This window comes from Pelodiscus sinensis, chromosome 3, assembly GCF_052426305.1.
Source record: "Pelodiscus sinensis isolate ZL-2025 chromosome 3, ASM5242630v1, whole genome shotgun sequence".
NCBI classification, from domain to species: domain Eukaryota; kingdom Metazoa; phylum Chordata; order Testudines; family Trionychidae; genus Pelodiscus; species Pelodiscus sinensis.
Genome location: NC_143054.1, coordinates 73210816 through 73228836, shown reverse-complemented (window position 1 = coordinate 73228836; position 18021 = coordinate 73210816). Strand labels below are relative to the sequence as shown.

General features: G+C 40.3%; 1 protein-coding gene across 5 annotated transcripts in view; it reads left to right on the top strand.

Annotated features, from left to right (window-relative positions):
• The window catches only part of SIM1 (SIM bHLH transcription factor 1), a 67251-nt gene that overhangs the window by 38596 nt on the left and 10634 nt on the right, over positions 1 to 18021 (top strand). For all 5 annotated transcript variants that reach the window (XM_075923927.2, XM_075923930.2, XM_075923931.2 and 2 more), the window contains 2 exons: positions 7096 to 7261; positions 15805 to 16210. In XM_075923927.2, coding sequence (XP_075780042.1) covers positions 7096 to 7261; positions 15805 to 16210 — 572 coding nt within the window. The remainder of the gene's footprint in view (positions 1 to 7095; positions 7262 to 15804; positions 16211 to 18021) is intronic.

Here is an 18021-nt window from a genome sequence, read left to right as displayed (position 1 = left end):
CACTTACAGCTCTGTCCAGTCAGTGCAGACCCTGACACATCATCCTGATGACTCTACTCCTTGAACCTGAGGCTATGCCACCTTTGTGCTGCTCCTACCTGCCGCCCGCAGGTCGTTCCCACCAGCCACACTGCTAACCACACCTCTGGCCGCCTACCACCGTGCCTACCGGCCGCCCGCCAATTGTTCCCACCAGCTGCTCCACTGGCTGCAATGAGTCTGGCTCCTGGCCAAACCAGTGATTTCAGCTCTTAGCATATGTCTACACTACCCTCCTAGTTCGAACTAGGAGGGTAATGTAGGCATACCGCACTTGCAAATGAAGCCCGGGATTTGAATTTCCCGGGCTTCGTTTGCATAAGCGGGGAGCCGCCATTTTTAAAACCCCGCTGGTTCGAACCCCGTGCAGCGCGGCTACACGGGGCTCGAACTAGGTAGTTCGGAATAGGAATCCTAGTCCAAACTACCTAGTTCGAGCCCCGTGTAGCCATGCTGCACGGGGTTCGAACCAGCGGGGTTTTAAAAATGGCGGCTCCCCGCTTATGCAAATGAAGCCCGGGAAATTCAAATCCCGGGCTTCATTTGCAAGTGCGGTATGCCTACATTACCCTGCTAGTTCAAACTAGCGGGGTAGTGTAGACATACCCTTAGTGATTTCAACTCTTTAGCCACAACCTAGGCTGGCCAAAGATTCCAGCTTCCACTGAACTAGCAAAAAGACTCGTCATGAAGTCTGCTTTAGGTCTGTCCTTAAAACCAGGAGGGAAGGGGCAGGTTGAGCCAGTCTTACAGCTCACACCTGGCAGGCATGAAGCAGGCTGCCTCAAGACCTCTCTCCCCCCCCCCCCGCCCCAACTCAGGTCAGTCAACTCTGGCAGGGGGAAGGCTTGTTCCTCTGAGAACTCTTACAATGATGGTGTCTCTCCTGTAAGCACTTGTGTTATATTTTACAGTTCCCGCATGATTTGTGACCCCACAACAGCCCCAAATTAGTTACAACACACCACATTCCATTCCAACACTAATCCTCCATCAGCTCTGGCTGAATTGGATTTACATAACCACACCTCGGATTCCTTCCCCCTCTTGGCATGAGCTGTATTTACATATCAACAGTTAACAGTTAATTATCTTGCAGAGCTCAATAATTGGGTTATGTCTACACTCGCGGCTTCCTGTGCAAGTATGGCTGTTTTTGAACAAGAATCTGCAGAGTGTCCACACTGCCCGCCCGCTCTTGTGCAAGAAAATTTACACTACGGCGTGGTAAGAGAGGGCTTCTTGTGCAAGAGTTATGCAATTTTTTAATATGTGTAAGCCCTCTTGCGCTGGAGCTCTTGCGCAAGGGGGCAGTGTGTACGCTTGGCAGGGATTTCTTGTGCAAGAAAGCCCTATGGCTAAAATGGCCATCAGAGTTTTCTTGCGCAAGAGAGCATTCACACTGCCATGGGTGCTCTTGCGCAAAAGCACAGCTTTCACATGGCAGTGTGGACGTTTTCTTGCTCAAGACTTCTTGCACAAGAACCCTTGCACAAGATGTTCTTGCACAAGAAGCCGCAAGTGTAGACATAGCCTTCAAGTGAGCACACCTACCCCCAGGGCAGCTCTCTCCTTTTAGCTGGCTGATAGCATGCAGTAATTCAACCCCAGCTTACACTTCTATATGTTTTCTCCATAAATTACTAGACTATATTCTGTTTTTTGATAGAGCAGTTGTGGTCCCCAGAGAAGCTTTTATTACCATATTGACGCATATGGAAATGATGTAAAAGAAGGGTCAGTCATGAAAGAATCCATCAAAAGGCTGTGTTCTTGGGATTCCCCCGAACTTTTATTTCATAAGTAATACATTTTTTGCATGAGTGTCACTCCTCTTATGTCACATCAGGTTGTATGTCAATTATGTCAATTCAGGTTGGGGTTGAATTACTGTAGAAACCTTCTGCTCCAGCCTTTTCCTCAAGGAAAGAGCTGTGCATGGAGGCTTCCCATCTCACTCTGAGTCCAGTTGTTTCATCTGGTGAGGGAGAAGGGGGAAAAGGAGCAGGGTCAAGCACCCAGCCTCGTCTTACTCACAAGTTTGGTCCTTCTCCTGTAGATCACTTGCTTTAGCAGCTACTGCTTCTCTGCCTTCTTGAAGCACTCATCTCCTGACTGCCTTCTAAAGCTCACTTTTAAGCAGATCCTCCATAGAGGAGCATGCCTGGCAGCTGCTCTGTGGCAGGACCTTCTTGGAACAATACTGTCACACCACTTTTAACTTTCATTTGCAGTTGGTTAACACCATCATGGGAAGGCAATAGGACCTTGTGGTCTGCTCTGTCAAAGTCTACAAAGAAGTCCAACAGCATGACCATGAAGTTCTAACCTGGGTCCAGGGCACAAGGAGTTTATTGTTTGGTGTTACTAGAGATATCTCTGCTGTGCTTCGAGTGTGAACCCTGAGTGTGAAGTATTCAGGATGTTGTTTGATGTCACATGTTAGAGATTGGTGGTTACTACATTTTTACCTATTTTTCCCAGGAATGGGAAGCTGGAGACAGGACAGTAGCTGGAGAGAGCTTCAGGATGCTGCCTTCTCAAGGACTTGGATAATTATTGAATTTTCTAAGGAGTTTGGTAGAAGGGCATTGATTACTTCTGTTAATTGCAGGCATAGTTATCCATGGGCTTTTATTAGCCAAGAGGAGCATGGATATTTTTGACCTGTAGCCTTGGTATTTTTCAGAACTTCCTGAGCTTTGGCACATGTGATGGGACCAAACTTATCATGGGTGAGGGGCTGGATGATACAACCTAGTTAGGGACTGCGTTTTCCCACCACTTGGCTTATTATATACTTGGTTGATCTTTTCAGTAGAGACAGCTCTTCACAGCAGTCAGTGCTTGGTCTGGTGTCTGTATTGACTAGCCTCCTCACTATGCAAAATAGCAAAACTGGCCAGGGAGTCAGAATGTATTTTTGCATAATTGCCATTTTGAGTTTTTGCTTGTGTACTTACTCTGCTGTAGTTCATCTGTGAACTATAGTGATGTTATTGACACTGTGGTTGAGTGGCCAAGCCATGAATAGATGTGGAGAACAGTGACTACTATTGCACTAACTCCTTGGTGCACTTGCCTTCTACTTGGGTGGCTTGTTCAAATATGATGTCTTGGAAATTGAGAAAGTTCTTGATATTTTCAGGAGCAGACAAATACCCTATTGGAGAAAGGGAAGCTCTGGCCACTGGCTGGATAGATGGTTACAAGACCAGGACAATAATATTTTGGTGATATCTCCCGTATCCAGAGCTAAGGTCTGACATAATGTCTGGTTGCATGTATAGACTAATTGGGAGAATTATATGGTTTTCAGGTGGGCCATGAGATTGAATGCTATGGTGTCACTGAGACAGTCTATGAAAGTTGAGGTAGTTGAAGAAAAGGAATCTGGGGGATTCTGATACCATGGAGGGCAGCAACTCTGGACATTCATCCATGAAATGATAGTTTTCAGCTAGTTATGTACCCCACTAGCGGTCTGATGTTTCTGTGAGCCTCTGCCTCCCAGATCATATGGATTCAATCAAATGTGATTGTGTCTGAGCTGAAATGTCTTCTGCATCTCACACTGAAAAGGAGCAGAACCAGTACTCACTGTCTTGTCTTTTTTTCTGGTGCATTTTGAAGTCTGTCTTGAGTTGTGATGTAGTATCCTGTGGGGACTAACAGTGCCAGGATAGAGTTGTAGGTGATATTGAACCTTGTCTTAGTGATGCAAGCAGGGACATGTTCTCCATCCAAAAATGAGATCATAAATGGTGACCACTGACTTTGCATTCAGCTGCAGGAGCTTTAGGCTACTATTTCCTCCTTCTCTGGTTACACAGGTTAATCACTGAGCAGTTAGCTTTAGGATCTATCCTAGCATACAGTATTCTTGTGGGACGTATTCTCAACCCAGTGATAGTGGAGATTAGGAAAGAAATGAGCTATTGGGGTTCAAAGTTGTTTGAAAATATTGGTGTTATAGTAGTGGGGGCCATTTCTTCCCATCTTTTATCTTCTTTGTTATGATCAGAAGGTATGAATAGAAGATTCTGTTCCAGGATAGACATGGAGCTGACAGGGCTAGGTTGTAGTAGGAACAGTGTAGTAGGAACAGTAGGTAGCCAACAGAGTTAAATTAGCCATTGAAATTGTATAGCTACAAAGAAGAAGGAGATAGAGATGCTAATAAAACGACCTCAGTGCTTACCAGTAATGTTGTGACCATCTTGTCTTCTTAGTTTTGTTCTAATATTAATTTCCCCTGCAGTCTTGTTGCCACAAGGAAGGTGTTGGTCAGAGTTGGAAGTTATGAACATTTTTGGAGGACCATCGATTACACATTGTGATGTTTTATAATTAAACATAAAGAATGCTATCATTCTTCATTTTAATGTTACATTTGATCTTTCACGCAATCAAACAGAAAATTGATAGCACTTATCTGTGCAGAAACAGTTCACATGTGCATAGAGATAGGCTTGTACCACAGTCCTGAAACCAAACACTCCCAAAATTAATGAGGATAAAAATTAGTCATAAAATTTTGTTGCTATGCTTTACTTTTCTAATAAGCCACGTGAAAATCCTGGATCCAAAGGCTCAAAATATTTGGGATGTATAAAACACAGATTGAAATGTGACACAGGCCCGTCTCTATTAAAGTCAACATTTGGAGAAATGAATTCCTTAAAGAAGCAGCTAAGCATTACAAAACATTAATTATACACTGTGGAAACATCTGTCTATTGTAAACTGGAGATACTGTACTCAGCTACTGTTCTAATTACAGTGACTCATTTATACTGTACGGTATGTTTCTTTTAGAGAGACAAGTCCTTCAATAGGAAATCTGTTCTACTAACAGCTTTGTTGATTACCTGGTACAAACAAGTTTTAGTCTGGAAATAGATGTATTGACCATACATTAATTTGTCTGTTCAGCAGGTTTATTTATATAGCTATTCAGAGATTCATTATGTTTAATCATTTGAATATATGAACGCTTTTAGTCATTTATCAGGTTTGTTCCTGCAGCCATGGTATTTATTTGAAAGAGTTTCATTGTACTAAGCAGAGAAATGCAGAAGCTGGGGCACAGTTCATGTATATTTTTAACTGGCATGGTTTACATCAATGTATACATGATTATGGTTCAGGATATAGCAGGTAGAGATTGTTGAATGATTTGTTATTAATAGTTTTCGTAAAGGGCTAGTCTAAACCTATAGTTTCAGTCCTGAGTATGAAGAAGCGTGCAACTGTACTGGTCCAGAAATGAATTGCTCCCCTGTCCTCCTCTTGCTCTATTGACTGGCACAAAGGTGACACAGAGCCATCGCCCTGGTTTGTGGGAGGCAGGATGAGGAATGCAGCCTTTTTTCTTCCTTCTCCGCAAGCCATGATCAGAGTAGGCTCTGTATGATCATATGGTGAGACAGGAGTTGCTCACTTCCTATTCCCCTCATAGAGTCTCATAGATCAAGGGCACAGTTTTAAGAATTTGTCTCCTATTTTGGGTAGCAAATCAGTGTGAACTATTGTTGATTTTCTTAGAATGCATTTGTTATTTTAAACTGTTCATTAAAAAATTGGAATGAATAACCTTCTTATTTTGTGAACTGGTAGTTTTGACTACTCAGTGATTGGTCATTTAAGTTTCATGGCATTCTTTTTTTATTCTCCCAGATTGGATAACTGAAGATCTTTAAACAGGAGAATAATGAATACAGTAGTACATTTTGGGTTGGATAATTTGTGAAAGTTTTAAGGTCCACAAACATAGTAAGAAATATGACTCAATTGTGAATACTTGGGAATGATGAATGGCACTTTTGAGTAGACACTTTTTAGAGCCAAGACATAGTCATAGGAAAATCTCAGAGAGATAGTCATGTAAGTTTGTACCTATAAAAACAGTGAGGAGTCCTATGGCAACTTAAAGACTAACAGATTTATTTGGTCATAAGCTTTTGTGGGTCAAAACCCTTTTATTAGATGTATGTAGTGGAAATCAGAGTTAGGGATATATCTATATCTATATCTATATCTATATCTATATCTATATCTATATCTATATCTATATCTATATCTATTTATTTGTGTCTTTCTATACTCCCTACTTTGTGATTTCCATTCCATGCAGCTGACAAAGTGATTTTGACCTACAAAAGGTTATTCTCAAATAAACATTAGTCTTCTAGGTTCCACTGGACTTCTCATTGTTTTTAGTCACAGGAAAGTAATTTTTTAAATGTGTAACACCGACGCTACAGCCAACTCTTAACTAGACAGTGACATATGCATATTTCTGGGAGTGGTGGATTATTATGCCTCAGTAACAGTGTCCTGAATGAATTTATTATAAAACAACAACTGTAATTAACATCCTCTTTGAACAAAGCTTTGATCATGTGTATGTGATTATTTGGAGAATCCGGTCATCTATGTCACTGTTATTCTCTGATATAAATGATAACTGCATAGCACAGCATTTGTTGCATGTACTTGTCTATACATCTTTTGAGTAATGCTATGCAAAAGATGGGAGCTCTGTTTTGTGAAAGATTGTGAAATTTCAAAGTCTGACACTGAATCAGAATGAAACCTGAAAATTCTGAAATGCTCTGAAGGAAAATTCCAGAAAAAAAAAACACTAATTTTGGGTTGACTGAACTATCTTGTTTCAAAAATGTCATAAAACTCTGTTTCAATACTTGCAAAACTTTTATCCTTTTTTTCCCTTCCAAAATGAAATTCTGGAATCAACTCAATATTATGACGTGTTTTGAATTCAAAAGAATCCTATATTCCAATGGAATATGGTTCTGTCAAAGTTTCTCTGATCAGTTCTACTTCTGAGTCCACTATTTCCCTATAGAATAAAACATTAATTGCATTGTCAGGGTTTTTCAATAAATACCTATTGTAGAAAAAACTAAAACTATTCAGTTGTCCTGGATGTGATTACCCTTCCCTAATACTAATTGTTTCCAACCACTATGAGGAAAACATGTCAGGTTAAGATATGGACTGAGTTTATGTATTCTATTTCTGCCTTAATAGGGATACCGAATATAAAGGACTACAACTCTCCTTGGATCAAGTGACAGCAACCAAGCCATCATTCTCATATGCAAATTCAACTCCAACCATAACAGACAATAGAAAGGGAAGCAAATCACGGCTCTCAAGCACCAAGTCAAAATCAAGGACATCACCGTATCCACAGGTAGCTATCTGAACAAGATGCTTATATTACAAAGCTTTCCTTACTTCATAATTTGGTCTAGGATGACTTTCAAACATGAAATTAGAATTGGATAAGGAAAGTGCACCTCAGTATGAGTGAAGGCTAGCAGAATCAGGCCCATAGACTATAAGATCTTGAGGACAGGGATGTGTTTTTAGGACAGGGATGTGTTTTTGGTCTAGGATGACTTTCAAACATGAAATTAGAATTGGATAAGGAAAGTGCCCCTCAGTATGAGTGAAGGCTAGCAGAATCAGGCCCATAGACTATAAGATCTTGAGGACTGGAACTGTTTTTCTAGCTGTATAATAAGCTGGAGAAGGAAAGGCAGTAGGAAGCATATGAGTGGAGATTAGTGGTGAAATGAAGTAAAAGAGTTTCTAGGAGGGATTAGGATGAGATGGCTTGGTGAACTGGAGAGGAAGAAGATTCTTCCAGGCACAAAGCTGTAAATGGGAAGAATAAACATAGGCAGATGGTGTTAGGTTTCAAAAGACTTTAATTTCCCATTTATCAGATTCAGGATTATATTTAAGAAAATCTGTTATATAGAGTCAAATTTCCAATGGACCTCCAAAGAGGTGCTTGCAAAAGTCTTTGGCTGTACAGAACCCAATATTTGATCAGGAAAATATGGTTTATCAAGCATGCAAACTGTTGTGGCTACCAAATATTGAGCCCTATGCTATGGGTCTAACTCATACGAAGAGTCCCATGAGCTTAGTGGAGATACTTACATGAGTAAATGGTTGATAGTCAGATAGTTGTGGATGCCTTCAAGTCCAGTCCTATAGTGTTAACTCTTGATATTGTCTCCCTGCAAGATAAGTATTTTCAGAACTGGGTTCTTAAAGTTAGGAGTCTAAATTCATATTGTGGTGCTTAAATAAATGGCCTATTTTTCAAAAGTGCTTAGGATCCAGCAGTTTTAAGTCACTGCAGTGAAAGCTGCTGGGTATTAAGCACTTTTGATAATGGGGCTCCTTATTTGGGCACTTCAGGGTGAACTTAAGCTCCAAACTTTGTGAACCCAGTTTTGAAAATGGCCATTATATTTACTTTCTTCCTATTTTGGTCACATTACATTGGGTGTTACTCAGCAGAGCTTTGTCTAGAATTGTCTTCCCTCTGGAATGCTCACAATAAACAATGCTAATAAAATGTGTTTAAAGTTTTGAGAAATTGTGTGTACAAAATATTCCCAATTAAGTGTTTAGCTCTCTTTCTCAAGCCTGAAATTAGTATCCATACAGATTCCTCCTCCTTACAACCAACTTTTTTCTTTAGAAACCCTTTAATTTAATAGTGATTATTGCCTGAATGGGTATTTAGTTCCCAATTCTAATTACATCCTCATTACCAGCTAAACTTGGCAGTAAAGTCACAGACATAAAACTGTAACACTGCTAGTTGCCAATCTCCTTAAAAATGGTTGTACTGTTCTTTGTAGCACCCCACTACAAGCAATGCTGGCAGCTTGTCTGTACCTCGTCCCTTCCAGTCACCGAAGAAACTGTTGAAAGACCAACCAAAGCTGTTGTAAAGAACTTGGAGCAGGTGGTATTGCCTGTGCCCATCAGTTTTCAGCCCACATAATCTGCCACTTAGTTGTGGAGAATTGGAGAGTGACTCAAAGGCATGGTTGTAAAGTGACGATAGGGGTTTTGGCTCACATGTAGAGCCTAGTTTTTTGGGATGGGTTTCTTACTAAAATTAGTGCCATTGGACATGGAGATCCTTTGGGTTACCCAGCTGTCAATGGGTATTGTGATGGTACTGCAGAGTTTTTATGTTTGCGTATTTTTCCTTTTTTATTGCCTTGCTTCCTTATTCTTGGAAGAAAAACGGGAAAATATGCTTTACTGAGTGATGCCTGAGAATCTGCTCCTTTGCCAGCTGTGTACCACTAGGGCAGCTACATAAGTTGGGGACTGGAAGTCAAATAGATTTTAATAAATCTCAGTTGCTGGTCATTACTTGGGCAGGTGGTGGTTGGCTCATTTAACACAGTGATAACATTTTTCTTGCACCTCCTTTTAATGCTGACCAAGGTAGACCAAGATACTTGAAGAAAAGAGTCCTTCTGCTAGAACCTTTCTCACTAAAAATTATGTTGTTGAATTGCAGCAGGTGTTTGTCAAAATGTGTTTAATTTACATTGACTATAGCAGAACAGGGACCTGCAAAGCCTGCTTCAGGGTGGGAGAAGGTGCTGTCAAATGATAGCGCAGCCCAATATCCATTATATGATTATGAGGTTTGCTGCTGTCTGAATGCTCCTGCTCTGTTTGTGCAGCCTGATTATAGAAGTTCTGAGATTAAATACAGGAAAAGGTGTTAGAAGAAAGAAGGACGAGAGGTTATTAGAGAATGGAAAGACTGAGTTGGCTTAAAGATACCTCTTTTCTCCTTCTCTGCTCCATTACTGTCTGGGTTTTCCCAAAATCTAGCTGTGGACATCATTTATTCGGTATCCCAAAGAGCTAGCCTGGGGCTTCATTTATTCTGTACATAGAAAATAACAACAGGATTGGAAAAACATTTTAATTGTGTCCTCTGAACAGCTGCTTTGGAGTTTAATCTTCTATTAATAATGATCTCTTAAAGAAAAAGTTGAAAGTTCCAACCTCTGAGGGAAACATTTTGCAGTCAGATTTTGATCAGCCTTTATTGCTGCATTTAAACCTCTTCCGTAGTTCTCTTTGGCTAAGGCTGTATTCAATAGTTGTCAGATTTTTAGTCATTATTAGACCATATATTTTTTACTGTAGTAATAACATTGTTCTATAAGTGCACATTAATAATTGCTAAGCTGCCATGCAATTGATGTTGATGCCAATTTTGCTTTATGTTTGCTCTAAAAGGAATGGTTGGGATTCATTTTCTAGCCCACATTCATTCTCATGCAGCCAGATCACCCACTGTTTTAAAGGGCTATGTAAGCACATTAGAATAGGGCCCAGTGGTCAACAGCCTCTCATTTGTTTACGGTTTCTTTCTGTAGCCTAAAGCTTTGGCAACTACCGATGTATTCTAAATAGCAGAGCAAAGCCCTTTTTTTATAGTAAACATAACTCCTGATCTGGTGAAGACTCACTAGCAGTGGGGGTTATTTTAATGGACATGCTGTATTACTTTAATCTAAGCCTTTCACCATCTGTTCTGCCCATAATAGTGAATTCAAAAAGAACATATTTTACATTTCAGGGTTACATTAGTAAAAAGTAAGATAAAAGTGATTTAAAAGCATGCATATGTTCTTAGTACAATGCAGCCCGCATCTGTGATGTTTTTTCTCATGGCTAAGACACAAATCAAGAGAAAAAGCTGCTAATGCCTCATATAGTGAAAGTTTTTCATGGAAAAGAGGACTTCACTTTGAGAGGATTTCACTATATATTTAACAGTTTATAATGATAAAAACCTGAGCAGGCTGCCAGAAACTTAGGTAACTGTAACATCCATTGCATGAACATCTGGCATTATGTGTGAAGCTATCTATGGAAGGATGGAGGCTGAGGCCAGTGAGACACCTGCATTCACTGTTATGGAATGAGAGGTCAGGTGTATGTCTGGTGGGAGAAGTGACAAAAATATTTTAGTTTATAGTAGCCTAATAACATTTTTATGGCTTCTCTTAAACTGATCTTTAGATAGCCATGGGAGGATTGATTTCTTCCTCTTTCTACCTCTTCTTAAATAAAAGGCACATCACGGAGTCTAAATGATCCCTTTCTGATCACTTCTTATCAAACTGGCACACTGAACTAGCACTTTGGAACACAGCTCTGTTGTCTGGAAGTGCCAGGTCAGTCTGTCAGGAGCTGGCAGCCCAGCAGGAAGCAGTTGGAAGACTGGAAATGGTCTGAAATAGATCATTTGAATTCATTGTTGTTCCTTTTCTGCCAGCAATATTTTTAGCTTTGGAAGGTATGACTGATTTCAGGCGTTGCCTCAGACCAAAGAAGTCCTTCATCTTGCCCCAATCTTAATGTCCTAATTTTACTAGACAAGCCACATATTTAAAAAGTACTACCTGAGAGCAGACATGGAGAAAAATGAGTAAAGCGGACAACTTCCAATTATGCCAGAGCCGTTTCTTTACAGAAAACAATTGGTTTCACTGCTTCTGATTGGCCATATTGCTCTTGAAATCAAACTCCATTTTCTGTGTCCTTTCATCACTTGAGTTAATTGTGCCTATTTCTAATGAGAGAGATGCCATTTTCATATCGGTTTCAGCAGAGCATGGAAGTGCTGCTTTATATCCCTTCTACAATTACCATTATGGAAAGTCACACTTACGAGTTCCCCACTGGTGAACATCGTGTTCCCAGATGACATCAGGATGGGAAGGCAGTAGTAGAGACAGCTTGACAATGCCCAGTGGAGAAGCTGTAAAAGAAAATGTTTTAGGCTTATGTGTGCCTGGGCTATGGGCTGAGGATACGCATTCATATACAGGCAGGCTTTCTAGATCATGTAAGCCACAAATTGTATTAGTTTAATTTGGCCATGACCCTAGCAGCTGTACTATATCAGATATCAAATCACCATTTTTTACACTAAGTACAAAGAACATGCACAAAGTCTTGCTGTTTTTGGTTACTTTGCTATATGGCCATTACCTGGTGCATTTCTGACACACTGGCTATGCGCCGTATGGAACGGTTCCCTGCTCTGTGAGCTAAGTGTGTGAGACTTGTTGAATTTGAAGATCTTCACAGATGTCAAATTAACTTTGATTGCAACACAAATATATCAGTAGGGGAAAAAAACACTTTCCATGTTGGCAGCAATGTAGTCCCACAATAGAACCAGAAAGAAAAAAAATACCCATTAATGCCGAGCAAAATTTAGAATTTTCACCCTGTGAGAAATTTCAACATTTTGTCGTTACCCCAAATTGAAATGAAAAGTTGAAATTTAAAAAATTTTTATGGAACGGGAATTCTGAAAAATTGCTAGTTGGAAACATTCTTGATTGAGATGAAACTTTCTGATTTTGGGAATGTTAAAACACTTCATTTCTAGTCAGGAAACAGCTTCATTTTCCCATTGTACAGCATTTCCTCATGAAAGTAATTGCAGGGGAACCTGAAGTTCCCATTGCCCATTCCTGAGGAAAATTTCAGTTTCCACTTGGAAAATAATTTTGACAAAAAATTCCCAACCAGGTATAATGCCAGTTATTTTATATGTGAGCTCCTCCTCCCCCCAAATTATTTTTTAAATATTGAAATAGTTTTACTTTGTATACATTTTTTGAACATCACAGTCCAAAAATGGAACTGAAAAGCATTTTTTGTGTTTAGTGAAAACTTTTATCAAAGCAATATCAACTTTTTTGTTTCCATTTTTGTGTGGAAAAAATGAAAATAATTGTCCCAACTAAATTGTTGTGTGGAAACATTTGTTTTTGTTGAAAAGCCATTTTTGACTATTTATTTTTGTATGAAAAAATTTCAAAACAAGCTCTAATGAAAATGTCCTTTCACAGAAAAGTTTGAGGATTTTTCATGCTAAGAAGTGCAGAGAAGCAGAGCCGTCCCACAACATTTTGTCACCTGAGGCGGGGAGCTCAAATGATGCCCTCTCTCTAGAGCAGAGAGAATACATATGCGCCAGCAGCAGACACAATTTTCTACACTCTGGGTCCTAGTGTCACCTCCCTTCCTCCCCGACAGTCTGACACCTGAGGTGGCCGCCTCAGTTCACTTCATGGTAAGGCCAGCCCTGCAGAGAAGAGTTTTGCTAGTTGGCACACAATGCTGTACCAATTAACTAAAATTCATAGATAACTGAAGTCCATTTATGTGAGCTAAGATAGGGTAAGGTATAATATGCTCTATTCCAATTATGGTACTACACTTGATCTTAGCCAACAAAGGCCAAAAAGCCAGGCTGAGAATCTTGGATGATTTTCCAGACTGGCTGATTTTAAAGGGCCTAATTTGTTCCTTGTTGTTCCCTCACCTTCATCTAAAACCCTATAGCTACGTCTACACTGGCCCCTTTTCCGAAAGGGGCATGCTAATTTTCAACTTCAGAATAGGGAAATCCGTGGGGGATTTAAATATCCCCTGCGGGATTTAAATAAAGATGTCCGCCGCTTTTTTCCGGCTTGGGGAAAAGCCGGAAAAAAGAGTCTAGACTGGCCCGATCCTCCGGAATAAAGCCCTATTCCAGAGGATCTCTTATTCTTTCAAAGTAGGAATAAGAGATCCTCCGGAATAGGGCTTTATTCCGAAGGATCGGGCCAGTCTAGACGCTTTTTTCCGGCTTTTCCCCAAGCCAGAAAAAAGTGGCGGACATCTTTATTTAAATCCCGCAGGGGATATTTAAATCCCCCATGGATTTCCCTATTCTGAAGTTGAAAATTAGCATGCCCCTTTCGGAAAAGGGGCCAGTGTAGACGTAGCCTATGTATCTGAAAGGGTCTGGTGTCTCCTAAGACTGTGAGATAAATAGAGTTGTACTGGACTGTTAGTCACTTACTCCATCCTGTGTAAATCCTTTCGTAGGTCTTTTACTAGGGATGTTAAATATCGGTTAATTTAATAGTCGATTAACCTTATGAATTCTTATTGGTTACTCAAATATTCTATAGTCCTGGGGGTGGGGCCAGCAATCAGTGCGCTCTGGCCCCACTCCTGAGGAGCCCTCTGCTAATCTATGCTGCAGGCTGGAGCGGGTCCAAGAGGGGAGCCGATTTAAAAACCAGCATCCCCCATGAACCGGCTGCCTATCGCCCTGCACTGATACAGAGGCAGCAGCATGAGATAGCAGCAGCCCCTGTCCAGGGAGTGTGGGGAGCTGAGCTTCTGGACCCGGCATGAGCTGGAACTGAACTGGGATGCCTGCCTTCCTGGCTGGTAATACACTTTAAATGCAGAGCTGTAGTGGGGGTAGGTCCCAGACCTGGCATGAGCCAGGGCTGAGCATGGCTCCTGGCCAGCCCGCTAAAAATATTACTAACAAGAGGGATGGGAGGTCGGGGGTCAGAAATGTGTATAATCTATAGCATTAACCTATAAGCTTGTGCTTATCAGTTAATTGACTACACTATTACATCCCTATATTTTACGTTGTATTTTCTTTGGTGAACAAATAACAAAACATGACCGGGGTGCGCAAAGCTGCTACCATTTCTTGCTTAAACTCATGTTAGCCTTTTTGTCAGCAAACAAAGTTCATAACTCAATATGCTGCAGAAATAAGCAATTAAACACACACACACAAAACCCTGCCCCCCTTTCTCTGCACAAATAGTTCAACTGCTGGAGTTGCACAGATGGTTTAACTTTCCTGAAGTCAAACATATGGTCAGTACTTTTGATTGGTAAGTGCATAAGCTATGATTCTGGGTGATAATGAGGAGTTTCGTAGCAACTCAGTTTGATGAAAGAAAAGGTAGCTTATGTTTTTAGGAAAGCGATTTGCTTTGTACCAAAGAAAAAGGTTATTGAGTATTTGCAGGGGGAAAGGAGTTGAGAATTATAGGTTTTTTTAAACATATTAATTTGTGGCATTGATGTGCAGTACTAGAGAGGTGAGAGTTGCATTTTTGGTCCCGTACCACTCCATGATCTTGGATATAGCTGATGTAACAAGTTTATTCATATGTTTTGAGGGCCCATAGAAAGATATATAAGCTCAAATAAGCATTACTTATTCAGAAAAACATCCAGAAATTCATATGCTTTATCTTCAAATGTAGCTTTATCTTTAACTCCTGCTATGCACAACCCTCATTGCTGCAACTGGCCCCATACCTCTTCCTCCCCTTTGGTAGGTGCTGATTCTATCTGTCTTTTGTGTTTGCCTCCCCATCATTCAGTATTATTCTCAATAGAGACCTAATAGCTCTCTCTCCCTGCTCTGGTAAATGGTCTCCTCCTCTGGAAATAGGTGCCAGTGGTTTGTTTCCTTGCCTTCATGCAGCAGGGCAGTGTAATCCTTTTGGGTCCTGTGGATCCTCTGCTTTAAAACTTAGGAGCATGATGGAGCTTTTCTCCACAGTATTTTGAAATCCTCGAGTGCACCAGAACCTTCCTTTCCATCCACTGTAGTTGAGAAAGGAAACTCTGAGAAGACCAGCCACCACAGGTAAGAAAACGAAATATGTGCAAAAGTTAGGGAACATGAAATAGGAATTTCAAAATAAGTTCAATTTTGGTCTGGAGATGGGAGCATGTTCAAAGAGAGAGTTTATTTCTGTGCATTTTAAAATGTTTTTGAATGGAAGAGGGAGCTGAAGTATAGAACTGTTGAATATCAATTGAATGTTGCATGCTATACTTATCATGTTATAAGAGGATTTTTTTAAAGGGGAGAGTGGGATGTTTTCAGACTTTTCTCAGGTCTGTCTTGTCAGGTATGGGCTCATCTCAGAATGCTGTATGGCGAAAGACTGTGAGATGAGACCCCATGAGAGGAAGAGTAACTTTCCCCCCAGTCTAGTTGCTTATGTTGTCTTGTTCAGGTTTAGTTATTCCTCTTCCTTTCCTTTTGTGTTACAGTACTCTGGATTTCACACAGAAAGATCTGAATCTGACCATGAGAGCCAATGGGGTGGAAGTCCACTAACTGATACTGCCTCTCCACAACTAATGGAACCTGCCGAAAGACCAAGCTCTCAGCACCACGATGTTTCCTGTGCTTATAGACAGTACTCAGACCGCAGCTCTCTCTGCTATGGTTTTGCATTGGACCATTCCAGGTTGACTGATGATAGACATTTCCATACTCAGGCCTGTGAAGGAGGCAGGTGTGAGGCTGGTAGATATTTCCTGGGCACACCTCAGCCTGGAAGGGATACTTGGTGGGGTTCTCGTACAACATTGCCACTGACAAAAATTTCCCCTGAAAGCAGAGAAACATATGAAAACAGCATGCCCCACATCACTTCAGTGCACAGGATACATGGTAAGAGATAAGTATTTATTGAAACGGTACTATAGCAGTATAGGGCTACAATTTCAAAGGAATGACTTAGACATGCACAACTTGTATGCATGTGACTCCCAAGGTGTGTGCTCAAGTCAGGATTTGTGTGTCTGAAGTGGGAGTTGTGAAAGTGCAAGTCTGGGTTTTGATGACATAGGCCCTAATAATAAAATATTCTATGTATTCAATTTTTTTATCTGTGTAATTGAGTTTGGAACACATATTAAAATCTTAGCAAATGTGAAGATGTGCATTTACTATACATATTTTATTAATTTGAGAGAATTGGTGCAAGTTTGGATAAAATAAAATCTAATCCAAACTTTTTTTCAGCACCAAACCCAAATTTAATATTTTTTGTAATTTGCAAAACAAACAAACAAACAAACCCCCAAAAAACAAAAAAAGGAAAATCGTTCTTTTTTTGTTTTTTAAGCTTTGATCCCTTCCAATGGTCCTGTCATGGGCTAAAAGTAAAAATGCTGAAAAAAACAAGAAAGGCTATTTTCCAAGTAATTCCAGCCAGACAAAGGAAAGGAATATCGGAAACTTCAAAAGAGCCCTGGTCTTGATTTGATAGAGTCAAGAGATTTGGCTAAAATTTACATAAACACTCAGAACATCGGGTGCTTATCCAAATCAAATTGTACTTCCAAACTTTTTGAGGATTATCCATAACAAGTTACCTTGTGCAGCAGATGTTTCGTATACAAATCCCCCCCAAAAGATGCCATGAGATGGAGAGATAATGACAGACTATTTAGACTATTTGTGAAAGTCCATTGTAGCAGTAGTTGTAAATGTTGAGAAAAGAACTGTATTGCAGTACTTGGTGTAACCTAGTAGCTATAAACATACAGCTACATATATATATTTCTCATGTTGTAAGTGTTGGTGATCATGCTAATGGGGTAATATAGAAATATTTTTATGGATATAGTGTAATCCTTACAGATAAGATAAAATATATTTATCACTTTTTTTTTTTACTAAAGGCAATCAAATAAAGCTGCTAATAGAGCTTGGTTTTGATTTGTTTGTTAGTTTAACTTTTATTCCAGGTGCTTCAGTTCCACAGACCTATTACAGTGGATCTTCAGCCTGAATGTAGCTTTGGGGGCAGAATGAGACCTGTCAGTCACTATCAGGAAGTGAATGCCTCATGTTCTGAAGAACCTACCAGTTTAATTCTGCCTCCACAGTTGCAGACTGGCAGTTCCAAACCACACCTCTGAGGAACATCAGTCTTTCCCCCAAACAATTCCCCTTTAAACTGACTTAAAACATTTGACCTTTGCTTTCAGAGCTGTTCTTTAGGGTAAGAATGTGATTTTCTGTTTTCTCTGAGGTGTACTTGAGTGGTGATAGTGCATTGTGACCCAGGCACAGGCTTATAATGGTGGTCAAAGCCAAGGAGGGGAAAGCAAAATTAATGTGCTTCTATGCTTCTTTCCTCTTTTTGTGGGCAGGTTCCACAGTAATGGTTCATTCCAGACAGGAGTCACTTAGGCCCCTTGTGTCAGGGCAGGCCATGCTGAGACACAGCAAGTGGCAACTCCAATCTATTCCCACATAGATCAGGACCAGAAGACCAGAGCACTTAAAGGAGGGAGGGAATGGTATTTCCGAACAACAGGAATTAATCTCTTACATTTCCGCAGAAAAGACCACAAAATATTTCTCATCTGGATCTAAACTAGAACCTCTTCATGAAGCCCTGGCAAATGTCACTTAGGAGATATGGGAGTCTCCTCCAAAGCCAAGACAGAGTGAACAAACAAGGCAACAAG